At 42.8% G+C, this 16,780-nt stretch overlaps 2 protein-coding genes across 6 annotated transcripts in view; both read right to left on the bottom strand.

Moving 5' to 3' along the window:
- LOC134797499 (reticulon-3-B) overlaps window positions 1-16,116 on the bottom strand; it is a 32,238-nt gene extending 16,122 nt beyond the window's left edge. The window contains exons 1-2 of one of the 5 annotated variants that reach the window (XM_063769744.1): window positions 15,076-16,116; window positions 5,660-5,695 (exon numbers count right to left, since the gene is read on the bottom strand). In XM_063769744.1, the coding sequence (XP_063625814.1) occupies window positions 5,660-5,695; window positions 15,076-15,700 (661 nt within the window). In that variant the 5' untranslated portion in view covers window positions 15,701-16,116. Of the gene's footprint in view, window positions 1-5,659; window positions 5,696-5,771; window positions 5,929-13,338; window positions 13,495-15,075 lie in introns of those variants that run through there. The other 4 variants (XM_063769777.1, XM_063769759.1, XM_063769750.1 and 1 more) reach the window with 4 other exon arrangements.
- Window positions 1-16,780, bottom strand: part of LOC134797316 (WD repeat-containing protein 26) — a 114,330-nt gene that overhangs the window by 54,362 nt on the left and 43,188 nt on the right. The window lies entirely within an intron of this gene.

Raw genomic sequence — 16,780 nt, 5'->3', positions numbered from 1 at the left:
TTCATCTGTAAATAACCGATAAGTAAACCTACCCTAAAACAGTAATATCGATAAAAGGAATGATACTGAAAATTTGACAAAAACACCCAAACGTGTGTGACCTACTAAGTAGCACAGCATATTCAGGAATGCCAAAACCAGATAAAATAAAATGAAACTGAAAAATCTGTGATATAAGTACTGTCAGCAGCAGAAGTTGCTAAGCGGGCGAAGTGTTCAAAATTACATTGGCGCGCTCTTATTCCCTTAACAATAAAGTCGCGTCAAGATCTTTTGGAACACCTCGCCCGCTTAGCAACTATTGCTGCTGACTGTACTTAGACATAGTGGTCACCGCTGAGATTGGTTCTACGAGTGATGAACTTGCCTGCTTCGTAATCGGTCTGCGCATGAGTGGAGCTGCGTCCACGCAACTGTTGCGCATAATCGACGTAACGAAAGTGAATCGCAGCTACAATGTAATAGCATAGACGGGAGTTTACACCTAAACTGTTACATTGGCTTACAGCAGGGGTCTCCAAACCCCGGCCCGCGGGCCAAATCCGGCCCGCGACGTGTTCCAATTCGGCCCGCGGAATACAGCATTCATTGAGTGGAACTGTTCCTTACAGCAGCAACCAGACACCCTCCCCCGGCGCAAAAACCGACGGTGGCCCGCGCGAAAGTTTCTGAGGCGCAATATGGACCTCAGGTAAAAAAGTATGGAGACCCCTGGCTTACAGGATGACGCCGTAAGCTAACTAGTATAAACATGATTTTCGAAGCATTCCAAGCCCAAGTTTTTCCTCGGTATTGGAAGTTCAGATGGCAGTCCCTTTAGGAAAATTTAGTACTAGCGCCAATTATCTGATCAGGAAATTCCTGAGATGAAGTGTTGTATAAAATCTTAGGGTGCAAAGCCACTGAAGCCGCTTAGACGACGGTAGATAGAAAATATATTGTAAATGAATTCGTTGGTAAGACGTTATTCGGTTCGGTTATTAGGTATAAACTGAATTATTATTAAGTGAACCTGCCCACTGCAACTTAATGTATTTCAACAAAAGTTGTCAATTACTGATAGGTAACGAACGATATGTTGGAAGTTAATTATTAAATAAAACTTGATATTATTATGTCAACTTGACGGTTTCAAGTCACAACTGGAGGTAAGCTTAGAACAATGGTTAAATTAATAACTGTAGAGTTTATTTTAATGCGAAATTGACAACACCTAAACGAAATAGAAAAGAACATATGCCATCCGATGATTTAATAATTCCAGTTGTTTACAAGTACTAAATAGAAAGCTCATGCAGAAACTCACATGTCTGTTGGTGATTCCACAGATGCAATTTAGCATAGCCCCATAGCCAAAATTGTAGGTCTAACATTTTGTTTTCTTTCATTCTAACACGTTGTGATTGTGACGCGGCAGGTGCACAATGATAGCATCGGTTACTCGGTCACCAGCCAACAACCAACCAACAGTTTAAAACTAAATACAATGGCGCCGTCCTTGTCGCTAAATATACCGGCCACTTCCGCGCAGTGGGGGACGAAGACTCCTTCAGAAAGTATGCGAATTTTCCCACCTATTGAGTTTAAATAATCCGAAATTTGACGGTGCACGACATGTAGAAACTTCCCGCTAACTTATAAGTCAAACATTACATGGAAACCCGATAAACAATTTAATTATCAAATCATATTCGCGATCATAAAGAATTAAAGATAAACGGACGGCCAAAGATTGCACTGGCAAGCAAGGCGAAACGTTATCGTAACGATGAAAATTTGGCTTGAACTAATTATCTTGTAAGTCCAAGAACTAATAAGTCCAAAACGATCAATTAAATCTTTAGGAAAAAACAATAGTTAGAGACAAGGTCTTTAACAAGGCCCATTACATTAGCGAACAAAAACACGGCCTCAATTTAAATCAACGTCGTTATAAACTGCAATCAGTGGAGCTAAAATTAGAAAATGATAGTGCAGTGCAGTCACGTCCTTCCACGAAAGTGTCAAATTTAACGTAAACAATGATGAAACCCTGTCTGCATTTTTAGGGTTCCGTACCCAAAGGGTAAAAACGGGACCCTATTACTAAGACTCCGCTGTCCGTCCGTCCGTCCGTCTGTCTGTCACCAGGTTGTATCTCGTGATCTGTGATAGCTAGACAGCTGAAATTTTCACAGATAATGTATTTCTGTTGCCGCTATAACAACAAATAAACACAATAAAATAACATACAACAAACGTGATTTTTGACCGAAGTTAAGCAACGTCGGGCGGGGTCAGTACTTGGAGGGGTGACCGTTTTTATAGATAATGGTACGGAACCCTTCGTGTGCGAGTCCGACTCACACTTGCCCGGTTTTTTGCGTAATGGTACGGAACCCTTCGTGCGCGAGTCCGACTCGCACTTGGCCGGTTTTTTTTACCTTTATACCAAGTAACATACCTACTTCTGAGGATATCATTTCTCTTGAATCATGAATATGATGTTTACCAAACGAGCATATGTTCACATTTAAAAAAATATACGCACTTAATAAAAGGCGATCACGTCAACACATTTATCAGACTGTTTAGTTTAGTTAGTCTGAGAGCGCTGATAAATCTTGTTGACATGAACGAAAGTAGTAACGTATGAATACCTACTATGAATGTCGATACTTATGTTATAAAATTGTAAGCACAATTACTGATACAACTGCTCATTTGTTGTTTTTGCTGTAAGTTTTGTATAATTTTGATAGGAATATAAGAAAGTGTTTGTGTAAATAAATATTGTATTGTTCATTATTCGTTGTGTATTCATAAGTTCTTTCGGTCCAACCATGGATCACGGTCATATCTGATATGTAAATTAGTTTGGATATTTTTGAAAAAAGGTATTTCAATGATTTTCATTTGACTTTCCATTGTAATTAAATAGTATGACGTTATCAAGTTCACGTATATTTTACTTGTACAATTTGACTTGTTCGAGAAGTAGGCTGTCTACAATTACTTGTCAAATACTTCTGATTTTATCATATTCCCAGTTGAATCTTATTGGAGTCAGGCCCACAAAGAATTGCCATTGCTACAAACCGTTCCAAAAGGCTTGTCAATCTGCCACATGGCGTTGTTGTAGTACCTAAAGCCTTCACGTGTCGGCTATCGGGTCCCACGGGACAGGAATCACGATAAAAACGTTTCGCCACACGTATCAGCAACACGAGTTATCGGCGTGTCCTGGCGGTAGATATAGATATCTATTGTACCGATAGTCGACGGACGCGGGAAGCGACTCATCTGAGCTTGATGTTATGTTGAAGCCTGGTCTGTCAAACCATTACAGTATTTGAGCAACAGAGTTTTTATTCCGAGTATGAAGACTGTTTCTAAAAGAATTTCTTAGTGCTATGGAACAAATGAAAGGCTGTACCACAAACCTAATATACAATAGTTATTACTTAGCTGAAAATAATTAGCCAATGCTGTTATTTATGTACTAGTTATGTTTTGCTTTTTAGGGTTCCGTACCCAAAGGGTAAAACGGGACCCTATTACTAAGACTTCGCTGTCCGTCCGTCCGTCCGTCCGTCTGTCACCAGGCTGTATCTCACGAACCGTGATAGCTAGACAGTTGAAATTTTCACAGATGATGTATTTCTGTTGCCGCTATAACAACAAATACTAAAAACAGAATAAAATAAAGATTTAAGTGGGGCTCCCATACAACAAACGTGATTTTTGACCAAAGTTAAGCAACGTCGGGAGTGGTCAGTATTTGGATGGGTGACCGTTTTTATAGAAAATGGTACGGAACCCAACCCTTCGTGTGCGAGTCCGACTCGCACTTGGCCGGTTTTTTCCATCACTTGATTAACTAGCATTTTGTTCACGCGAACTTTAGTTAATTTCCAAATTCGCGAGTCGAGACCACGCGATAGCCTGACCTGACCTGACAAGTAACCATGCCACAATACTGGTACCATTCTACATATAGTACTAAAGACAAATTTTAATAATGTATATGTTAATACTCTGAACCTCGATAATACTACACAATATTATTATGTAGATCTTAACAGTCCTAAGAGTTAACAGCTGCTTTTATTGCGAATAAATCTTGTCTAATATGTTACTTCAACATCCTTAAATACAATGGTGGTGCTTCAGGACGTTACTACATAATAAACTATCAAGCAAAACGGCCAATATATTCAAATACGAAGCTCTGTCTGACTGAATAGTTTTAAAAGAAGTTCGAGGGTCACTTTAGCTAAGTAATTTCCACGAAATCTCAGACTGGAGTTGCTGATCACCGAAGTGTGTAAAAAGTTCTCAAGGAATGGCCGATATGAACAGATTGTTATCAAGAGATGGGATACGAGTACCGCGGCCTCCGGGGCCGGATCGTGTTTCGTGGCGAGTAGTCATCAGGTATACGCGGAAACAATGAGGGAATAGCATCGCAATCGCAAGCCTATACGGACGAGATAGCCTACATGTTTGCTTGCTCGCCCTCGTCTGGCCTACATGACATTAGAGCACATTCGCTTCTAATTTAATTAGACCCAGCGTATCGTAGACGGGGTCGGGTATTAAAGAGAGAGAATCGCATTAGTCAATAAAATAACTTAAACCCGAGCTGTGTTGGCAACTGACTAGGTACTGTCTTTCGCGAGACTTTTAAGGGTCAAACAGTTATACCACCACATTATAAGTACATTACTACATTATGAGAACAAATTAACATGCAAATCATGCAAACTACACAATACACATTCAACAGTCACAGACAGAAGCAAACTCCGTTGTCCTGTACACAACGGACCGCGCATCACGGCCCGACCTGATTCTTCCCGAGCCCTCTTGCCCTCACTAATTGCTAGCTTATTCTATAAATGAGCACTTATGCTACAAGCGCGGGTCAATCGCGATAATTTGTATTGTTTAGGCGTCAATGTCAGTTCGAAATTAGTCTAATTTGATCTTGGCAGAGCTGAAGTTCGCGAGATGAGAGCGCGCTTGCGCGAACTACATTGGGCGATAATTTCGAATCAAAAACTATTGAAGGAATTTATGAATTGTTCTAGGATGAGACACGCGGCCAAACTCGGTTCCGCATTGCGGGGACAGTGGCGTCCTTCGCACGTTTTGGCATTAGGACAGATATAAATAAATACACGGAGGCAACAGCCTCAACGAGGAATACCGGATAGTAACATTTTTGAGCGCCAATATAATTTGGCAGATACTAGCCAAAGTTTAATGATCCCCATACTGAACTGGGCTATGGAATTGGAAGCTGACATGCGGTTTACGTCTGTATTGAGTTTAACAATGTAATTTTCGATGTACCTATGTGACAAGCAGAGCGCTGAATGATAATCGCAAGTGTTTGAATGAGGTCGGGCACGTCGGAGTGACACGCGAGGTTATATATCGGTCTGCGACAGCGCGAAACGTGTGTCATGTGTGATTGATGGGACTTCATGAGAGGAACCGGGAGCTTCAGGGGACACTGTGCACTGTCAACACTGTGCTCACAACACCGGCGCCGTCGGTCACTGGGTCACAGTCACAGTGCAGGGGGCGCGACGAGCGCTCCCGGGCGGCGGCCCACTTGGCGGCGCGCCGACCTAAGCGATTCTCCTATTTCTGCCCACCGCCCTGGACTCACCTTCGGGATGCAGCCTCTGCGGGTCGAACCAAGCATCTGCAAGAGAAGGCTGCGAGTTAGCGGGTTAGTCGCGACAGAGGCAAGCGAGCGAAGCGGGCCGTCGGGCACTTACGGGGGTTGAGCACAGAGCACAGGGTAGGCCCGGAGTCCGCCATGGCCGCGTTTTACGTAACGCGCGCTCTACAGTACGGCGGGTGCGGGTAACACGCGCGGCGCGCCAGACTCTCGCGTCGATACTGGCACCACTGGCGCGCCGCCGCGCCCCGCCCGCGCATGCGTTCCGCGCACCCTCGCCCTGCCCAGCACCACCACCCGCCGGTGCATGCGCTTGCATTAACAGGTGTTAGTTGCGAAATCGGTTAGTTGGGAAGCGTGCATACAATACATTTGTGAAATCCCCCAGCCATAGCAAAGGTATTTACAGGTACAGGGCCATCAGACTTATTGGAGCGGCCAAGGTGCTCAAAAATATCTGAACGTGCAGTTTAGCGTCGTTCACTGGCCGGTTTAATATATCTAATGGCGCCTGTACATCCCTAGCTATTGTATGCTAGGGATGTACAGGCGCGCCTTAGATGCAGCGTCTAGCGAGTCGAGTCGTAGACAAATTGTCAAGCGGCACTGCTGTCAAGGGTCAGCCACGAGCAGATAAACAATCCTGGGGTCCTGACCGATTAATGCCTAGGGCCGCAATAAGTGCTAGTGCTGGCCACTCTCCCCTTCCCTGTCGCAGACAGTTCGCGAGACATCATCGCAGCGACCTTGCCCTGTTCTCAGCCGGTGACTCACCCGGCCTTGATGCTGCGACGTAGCTTTACTTAATCACTTAATGCGCGTCGACACATTACTTATCAGAGATTACCGCATAACATCTAACTGAGCTTACTAGCTTAGTAGGCAGGTACAAATATCATCGTATTCGATGTCAGATATAACTTCATATATTTATCGTTTAGCTTCTCGCTAGTTTAGGAACGTCACAGAAAATTGTTAAACTTTACTAAACAATCAGTCGCGAATTTGAATTCCTATAACCTTACAAAGGTCAGAAACGAGTCAAGTGCATTAGCAATGTTATATGAACGTCGGAGACGTAAATTACCATACACACAACACATGTAACCGAATCAATACAATGCAACCTTTGTGGGAAACACGTGCTTCGTCCACAGCATATATGTTGATATAAGTAAGACAATTGGTTGTCTGGTAGCATACTCGTAGTTTACACTGACTTTTATCTATCAGTACTTGAAATTGTTATTAATATCAATACCTATATACCTAACGCAATACTTCATTAACAGTATTTTGATGTAAAGGGGCCAAATAAGTTACTTATCTCATATATCATAATATGTATGTATATCACTCAGATACTTTGGGAGCGATCAATACACAGATGAGCAAATTGCGGTAAATTTCCTAAGTTGAAAAGGATCTCAGAATTTTATAGAAAATTTCTGCGTAATTTATATTTTAGTCACTTCAATCTACATACCAATGAGAACATTTTGGAAACTTTTCTCTTGTGGGAATTACGGAATTTTGCAAACTTTCCAGTGGCACATCAATATACAGACACAGACATTGCATTGCATGTAGATGCGATGAAAAGATAACCTATAAACAACTTCCAACAATATATCACTACCAAAGTTGATTGTGTTTCGGCGTCGCACAAAACATACTATAAGAGCATGAACTGTATGAAGAATGAACATACACTGAGAAATATAGGTGATTTGATTACGATGACACAGGAATTGAGGAATTCGAAATGGAAGTTTTATAATTAGTGAATCATGGCAGAGTGCCAAACTAGTTTCCTGCTAATAAAGATCATACAAAAAATAAGATCGTGAAGAAACTTATGAAGCCGTGGAAAAGTACATACACTTCGAGGAGTCTGACCATCAACCTACCAACCAACCACATTTTCTAGATTTAAAATAATACTGATACACAATTGTCAACAACAAAAAACGATTTTTACATAACACGTAGGAAAAAACAGTAAACGAAAACTCCGAAGATTTAAGTCCAAGCATGATTCTTGTTTGTTCTTCCTTGTTTGGAATTAAGAAGAAACAAGAATGGCCGGAATGGGCGACAAGGATGCCTCACGAGGCTTGTAAAATAATTTCCTTAGTCCTTCACTTAAATTGAAGGAAAATAATAAGTTATGTTTATCAGGATGCTAAATATGTACAGGGTTTTGTATGTGTTCAGGATCTATGAAACATAAAGTAATAACCACAGAAAGCAACGTTATAGAATTCGTGAACAGTACGACCCAGGCTACCAATAAATACAGGTGCACCATTATTAATGGTATATCCGATTTTTGCTAACACACACACTGTCATTAGAAATTTTGGTGTCCAATTATTATAAAGCCAACAAGTGAGTCAGGCACTATCACACGAACTCAGGTCGGGGGTCAGGGGCTGTTCTATTTTACCCTCGCATGATACTACACCCGCATGATTCATGCCAGTTAGGTTCCCCTATCTTTGGCATATTTTTTTTTGTAATAATTCTATTCTGCATAATACCTTTAGGCATAACATACTGTTAGCATAAACTCACTTGGTACTGGATTGTTGCGCATACATACTCTACGCATAATTTTTATTGATCGAAGTACCTTTTGGCATAAATTTAATGTCCGAATCGAGACCTGGTATCTGTTTCATTTCGCATAATGTTATTTGAAATAATTAGTTTTTGCATAATTCGCCATTAAGCATAAAGTACTACAAGCATACAATCTTATGGCATAGAAATATTTTGCATACTCTAAGAATCATATATGTTGTAGGCCGAATATTTTTTGGCGGAAATTAATTCGCCAAATTTTTCCCAATTCGCAACTATTATTTTCTCATAATTTCATTTCTGGCAACAGTTTGTTTTCGTGGGGTCGCAGTTCTAACCTAACCCACTTTTCTGCCATCAGTTTGTTTTCGTGGGGTCGCAGTTCTAACCTAACCTAACCCACTTTTCAGGCAACAGTTTGTTTTCGTGGGGTCGCAGTTCTAACCTAACCTAACCCACTTTTCAGACAACAGTTCGTTTTCTTGGGGGACGCAGTTTTAACCTAACCTAACCCACTTTTCAGGCAACAGTTCGTTTTCGTGGGGTTCCAGTTCTAACCTAACCTAACCCACTTTTCAGGCGACAGTTTGTTTTCGCGGGGTCGCAGTTCTAACCTAACCTAACCCACTTTTCTGGCAACAGTTCGTTTTCTTGGGGGTCGCAGTTCTAACCTAACCTAACCCACTTTTCAGACAACAGTTCGTTTTCTTGGGGGGCGCAGTTTTAACCAAACCTAACCCACTTTTCTGGCAACAGTTTGTTTTCGTGGGGTCGCAGTTCTAACCTAACCTAACCCACTTTTTAGGCAACAGTTTGTTTTCGTGGGGTCGCAGTTCTAACCTAACCTAACCCACTTTTCTGGCAACAGTTTGTTTTCGTGGGGTCGCAGTTCTAACCTAACCTAACCCACTTTTCTGGCAACAGTTTGTTTTCGTGGGGTCGCAGTTCTAACCTAACCTAACCCACTTTTTTGGCAACAGTTCGTTTTCTTGGGGGTCGTAGTTCTAACCTAACCTAACGCACTTTTCAGACAACAGTTCGTTTTCTTGGGGGACGCAGTTTTAACTTAACCTAACCCACTTTTCTGGCAACAGTTTGTTTTCGTTTGTTTAAATGAGCTAATAATATGTATACATCCAAAATGCCAATAATATGTTCCCACCCAAAGTTACAATACAATACAATAATAATGTTTTTTTTCGCGAATTATAAACGTAGGCAGAGCTTTTAGTTACGGCTCTGCGTTAATGAGTCAGTCAGCTACATATTTATCTGTTTTATGCATTGTTAAATATATATTAGACTTGGATTTTATACAATCTGACGCTTTCTTTAATTTTAACATTCGTCGAAAAACATTCTGCCAAATGTAGCTTATGACAGATGGGTTTTAGGTCATACAAGTTATACCAAATAGAAAGAATCTAAATACGTTTTCTTCGATGTAAATATTCGCCTAAATCCTATTATGCTAAACAGATTATGAAAATCACATTTCGGACATTTAAACAAATGCAAAATAAAATTATTCGTATCAAAATTCGGCCATGATAGTAGTAGTCTATTTAAGATTCGGACTTGGAAACATTCGGGCTATTGCATATTATACAAACTGAAGCTTTCTGCAAATTTAACATTCGTCGAAAAATATTTCTGCCAAATAGGTTATGCCAGATGCGTTTCGGGTCACGGAAGTTATGCCAAATAGACGGAACCCATGCCAGTTACGATAATTAGGTGCTTTGCTTCGGGGGGAAGTTATAAAATTTGTATAAATATCTAATACATGTAGATGGAGGAAGTTTTCGCATTTTACGACCTAACATTTCCATCCGCTTCCTTTAACATTAAACCACGGACTTTGTGTAAATGGGTTTAACCTCCTAAGCGTAAAAACGAACGGTTGCAGAGGACGATAAATAGGTACAATTTAGATTAAAGTAGCAAGACAAACTTTGTTGCTTGGTGACAAAGTATGTTGTCAGAACATCCATCAAGCACTGGGTTGACATCGCGTCGCATTTGTCAAAACTTTGAATCCTCCGAATCCTGAACTTTAAGAATGCGCTTGTCATGCGACACATTTCAAGCAAATTCAAGATTGATCTAGTTGGCTCGCCGGTATTCGATAAAAACATGAAGTTTAAAATGTTTAAATCACATGGGCCTAACATCGCAATGGGAAGATTGACAAAATCCATTTTTGTAGACTGGTTGTACACTAAGTTATGTACAGGAACCAGTCAAAAATATTTCCCATTTCTTTCACTACTTGTTCTAAATGACAAATGGAAAAGACCACATTGCGAACGGAACGCGAACCGAGGGGCATTTCTACTTCCGCATACATAATAGGCTCAATATCGTTAATAACGGTATATCACCGGCTCCCTAAACGGAGTAGTTCCGTCCCATTCTGTCGCGACACGGCAGGTACGGCAGACCAAATAAATATAGACGTGACGTCACCGCACCTGCAGCACGCGACGAATACCCATATGTCTGTCAAGATTTCGACCAGGCCGTCCAATAGATTTCCTAATGCAAGGATTTCTAAATGCTCGCCGAGCGCAGTCGAGTACTCAGAAGAACTGTAGGGCTACCGCCAATACCGAAAATCGTCAATTGCGGGCATTTTTCTCTGTCACTCTAATTACGCCTTCATTGGAGTAAAAGAGTAAGATCCCCGCAATTTGCGAATTTCGGTTTTCGCGGTAGCCCCTCTGTATCTGAGATCTCTAACAGCTATGCCTAAACGGAGAGCACACTTATACTGGGACTTGCATGCACAATACCTGCCGTATGCATTCACAAGTCGCAGTATTTGGAGTCCTAAATGATGGAAGACGCATTATTTATAGAGCCATTTGGAAATAATGTTAACTGCATTTCAATATTTTCAATGTGATATCCGTCTGCTACTATGTTTCCTTTTAGACAGGGAAACCACAAACTTATATAGAAATATTAGCTGAGCTCACCACTTAGGAAATAATGTAACCTTTTTTATTTATTAACCATCACGTTCAAAATATTTATGGTAATAAAAAAATACGAATGAGCAGATAAGGTTACCAATATACAAACTCTTTATTGGAAATATTTAAGTCGAGTGTATATAATTAGATACACAATACTGAAACCGCCACACCACGAGTAAGTACTTCCATAAATTTACATAGAATAATCGATTGGTGTGAGTCATTCTTAAGCAATAGGTACTTTGTGAACTCATGCGGGAGATGTCATCGCTAATTATGTCTCAAATCATTAAGTGACGCATTTACATATATTAACAAATTTTCTTTTAGCACTTATTTTATTTAGCAAGTGGCCGAGATTACAGCTAAGTGAAATTTACATCTTTAGTGAGTGAAAGAACAGGAAAATCTTTGACAAGTCAAGATCGAGGAACGATCTGCTCGATCTATTATACGTGCAGAATGTCAGTGCCAGGTAATAACGATATTCAGTTACGATGATGGATGACAGAACGGTTACAGACAGACAGCATAAATAACGCACGCGGCACGCGGCAACATAGCTTATGAGATATTATAAGTAGAATACTGGTCAAAGTGACCCGCGGGGTTCATTCGCCTTATCGATTGCTGTCTATTAACTGGGACAAGAAACATCCTATACCTACACCTACATGTATTATATCGTAAACCTTTTCAAGCGAAACTCCCCACACGAGAGCTAACAAAACACAAGATGCCCGATACCGATAATATAACTGCAATAAAATAGACCTAGTACTTTCCAAACAATTGACCTACTTAATCTTTACAAAAGGACAAAATCTTTCAAATGACACGGTTGCTTAGTCAGTCAGAATGCTGCCGAAATTAACTTTCTCCCCACAATGCACGCGGGCGCGAAGAATGACAACCATTGTTCGAAAAACTGTACTAAAGGGGTGACAATGTCGTCGAGTGGTCGCACGCCGCAGCGGAATGCTTGCATTGTTGACTCACTTTCGAACTTAGACTCATACTTTTTATTCAGTTTCAGTGGTGAATGTATCTAAGTGCTCGTTCGTCAGTAAACGAAGTTCGAGACGGTAGGTATGCGTCGGCCGCACGGTATCGATCCAGGCTTCACCGCGCGACCCCTCGCCCCGTTACAACCCGTCTAGGTTTTCCGGAAAACCCAACTATGGTGCACTGCAACTTAATAATTTACGTAGTGTCTATCAACTCGAACTTATTGATCCCGGAGGAACATAGCCATCAATACACGTTTGCATAGTAAAAGTTATTTTCAGTTTTGAAATGCGGATGTTGAAATGTTACAAAAGTCTGAACTAGTTTTGCAAACGTCTAGAAATCACAATTCCAAGGCAATTACCATTTAGCTGTGTGCTAACCAAAATACCACTTAGCGTCTGTTGTTTTTCCGCCGGCTAGCGATGAATAAGAAACGATTACAGCTCCTGAACATCTGAACTGAAGTGCCACCCTTTGTTTGTGCCTGCTTAACGCGAGGGGAGGCGAGAGGGCGGCTACTGCCTACTGCGTCGCATTTTTGAAGGGCCGGAATTAGGTCAGCAGTGTTTAGAGATCTGCTGACGTTTCATCGTCATATCTACAAAACTATACCACGCGCGGAATTGTTATTCGCGTACATTGCATATAATGCGGGACACAAATAGCACGACGACTTTAAACACGCCAGTTGTAGTGGATGCGCCTTAGCGACGCCCATGGCACTTGATCAATGACAGATAATTGCAGATAATGGTGCACAGGCCTGCCAAAATCAAGTCCTAAACACAGGTGTGCAGATAACGGAAAACAAGGAAAAGGTTATGTACAAAGGTCGGCGGTGCCCCTGAAGTACAGGAAAATTTTTATCGTCGCCAAGAGGCAAACGCTCCGTCAAAACGAGTAAGCAGATCGAAATTCAAGTAATGTACAGACTCGGTTATCCTTCTACACTGTCATAAAAACAGAACTAAAATTCCAAAAATCCTCAAACGCGGCTGATCATCTGTTACACTCGTGAACGCCGGGAAAAAATAGCAACGCTACCCAAAACTAGAACATTTGGAAGGAAGTAAACTCGATACTCACGAGTGATGTCATCGGATCCCATTTTGATTAGATCACAACAAACACACAAAAGGTAATGGTCCTTTAATGAGTCACTTAGGCACGGTGTTCGCGAGGCTGCATGGATCGCAGGTGCGGGCGACGTGAGCGCGGCGGCAGGTCGCGCGCTTGTGAGCTGTTCGCAGTTCGCGACTGCTGCTAAAAATAGCGATGGTGGCACCCGCCCATCCCGCACCACCAGACTATACCCTATCTATGGAACACCAATGATCATGCAATACATCAACGCTTCAATGTTATTGCCAGCTCTATAACTGCTGACGTAGATGAGTGTATTATTTAATTTATTTAATAGAAGTCTGGTGGTTTTTCTTCTGTAGCAATACTATCTAAAATTGATCCGATGCGTGGTCGTGTGGCAATATAATTATGAGTTGCACGCGACATTATGAATTGGTCCGAATTGCGAATATTCGCGGGACTTTCACATTGTTGGCTCTCTGCCGCTTTCATGAGATAAGATAGTGCTATCATCCTCTCCCGGTAAATAGCGGATAACGGGCAAACAGCGAATATTTGCGATGCACATTCAAGTTTTAGGATAGGTCCTGATTACAACTACGATGTGTATAATTTTTAATAAAGTTAGCTACTTAGTACTTTAAAATTAAATAGGATTCAAAATTGTCTTAACACTGAGCCATACTTATTCAGACTTGTTCCGTTAATTCTCATTTCTTCTTGTTCTTTGTCGACTGTTTGCAGAGTGTCGTGGTCAATTGTTGACCAGGCGAAACTGCGAATCAGGCTCAGATCCTTTAGAGCTTGCGATTACCTATCAACGTAGTTAAAACGGACCTAACCTAACAACTATTTTTACCTACTTGCAGGCGCAATTATCTTAGGTGTCTGCAAACGCTCAACTCAAACTACCCAACTTTTAATAGCCGACAGAAAATTTCAATAAATTTCAGGAGGAAATCGATAAAAAGTGTACATATGGTAGCTTTGGTAACCAGCAAATGCGTCCGTGAGTCACCACGTCCGTTTTGGGCCGTGGATAACATGCATCGATTTTTGCGCCGACTGCGACACGTATGCTACGCGCGGGTATGGCACGCCTACGATACTCGAGTATGGATACAGGGACTCGAGGGACCTTAATGCAGTTCGAATATACCATTAAAGATGCAACTATACACAACCTTAATACAATGACATAAGACCCACTTAGGTATTAAGTTTGTACAGCTTCCGGGGTGCTCTCATTCTTGGCGGACGTCCTTTCTTTCCGCCTGCAACGTGGGTCGTTGCGCCGTTAGTGCAGCGGTCAACGCTCTTGCCGCTCCGCCACCTCTCAGACCCCCGCGACCCCGTACCCCGCGCACATCCCAATCTTAATACCTACGTACTGAAGTCTTCGTCGTGAAAAAACCTAATGATCCATGATTCATCGCCGTCACGCGCCTACCAGTTTTTGCTCAGGCTTTTTAGACCTTGAACGGCCATTGTTGCTTAAATCCAGAGCGTGCAGCGCCAGTTCGGGCCGAAACTGGACAATGAAATCATGAGATGCAAATAGCATTCGCTTCAAAATATTAAACAAGCTACTGTAACTTTGCAATCACAAAACATTTCCCAGACTTGTGACTAATCAAGAGAACAAAAGTCGTTTGAAGGTCCCGTAAATAGAATTTCTGATGAATCTGGCAAAAAGACAATGAATGGTTAATAAGTTTGTACAAGAATACGTCTTACCAAGTCCCATCTGGCAGAAGATGACTTCAGCTTCGATGACGTGAGCGACCGGCGTGCGGCTGGGCTCGGGCGCGGGTTTGGGCGGTTCCGGGGCCGGTTTGGGCGCCGCCACCACTGGCGCGGGCGCTGGGGCGGGTGCGGGCTTAGGCGCGGACTCGACCGGCTTCGGCGGCTCGGGCCGCGGCAGCTCCGCCGGCGGCGCGGGTGTCGGCGCCGGCGCGGGCGCGGGCGGGAGCACGGCGGCGGGCACGGGAGCCGGAGCCAGCACGGGCGTGGGGTCGGGCGCCGGTGCCGACACCGGCGCGGGCCGGTGCAGGGGGGACTCGCCGGCCGTGTCCGCGTCCGACTCGCTGTCGGTGAACTTATCGGCCAGCTGGTCGGCCAGCTTGTCCGTCGCGGAGGGCGCCCGCGGCGGGTCCGCGAACACGTCCCGTTCCATGTCGAGGAAGTTCTGGGTGGCGAGGCGCGCGGGCCCGTGACGCGGCGATTCGCTGTCGTCGCGACCCTCGCGGCCCAGGTGCTCGAAGTCATCCGTCGAGTCCTGCTCGCGCTTCATCGGAGGCAGGGGTGCCGCCGCCGGCGTCTGGTCGCCGAACCCTCCTAGAAGATCGTCCGTGCCGTCCATTCTAGTGTAGTGGTGGAAGAGTGTGATCGGAAGATGGGCGCGTCCCTAGGGCGCGGTGGAAAATCGTTAGTGCGCAGTTGAGGCGGTTGCCGTGTCGTAGGGGCGCCGGGCGCCGGAGGACTGAGGCTCGAGAGCGAGCGGCCGTGTGGGGTGCTGTGCGACGTCACTCTGCACGACGAGCGGTATTACTCATCGCCGGCCCGCCAGTGCGAGGAGCCCGCCCTTGCATTGACTACGTGAGCGCGCTTAAAAAAAATATATTGCTAATGTAATACAAAGTATATTAACTAAAATGTATATATAATAAAGTTCCACAGATTTTTTTACTAGAATTTTACACGGACTATGCTATTCTTTTAGCGTTAGCGAACTCAATGCAGGAAAATGCAAAATTATCGACTTCCAGTTCCCGAGCTTCTGCTTTACCGACGGAGCTTTTTTGACAATTCGAAAATTGATTAGGGTGCGGTCAGAATGCAACATTCGTTTTAAATTTGTGTTGCACTGGGATTGACATCAAAATGTCAGGTTTTGATAACAAAGTTTTGTTTATTACTTTATTACGCCAGAAAATTATTTTCATTAATGTTTTCTAATTATGATAGGTCAAAAGTTAGTTGCCCATTGGGGTATTTGAACGCCGCTCTTAAAACATTTTTCAAATTTGATTAACCATAATATATTCCTTGTAAAATCAAATTTCCTCATTTTGCGAGTTTCGCATCGTTACTTGATTTAATATCAATTGTAATAGAAATAATACGTTTTACAGGATTTCATTTCATCATAGTTTTGGCCTCTTCACTCTTCACGACACTGATAATCGCATGCGATTTGCAATATATTGCGGCATTTGATTGATAATTAAATTCATTGCTCCCACTTAGCCACCAAGAAAGAATATAATACTCACGCCAATTTATTCCACGCCATTTGGTGCAAGATATGTATTGTCTGTATATGATATGTAAGAAGCCTTTTATCTTTTATTAAAACCACTCAGCGGTGGCGTACGGTAACTGTCACTGTCAACGTCAGCTGTCATGTGTCTTTTGACAGATTTGTTTGAGAGGCACGCCC

This window comes from Cydia splendana, chromosome 1, assembly GCF_910591565.1.
Source record: "Cydia splendana chromosome 1, ilCydSple1.2, whole genome shotgun sequence".
NCBI classification, from domain to species: Eukaryota; Metazoa; Arthropoda; class Insecta; order Lepidoptera; family Tortricidae; genus Cydia; species Cydia splendana.
The sequence above is the reverse complement of the archived record's forward strand: the minus strand, read 5'-3'. Positions and strand labels throughout refer to the sequence as shown.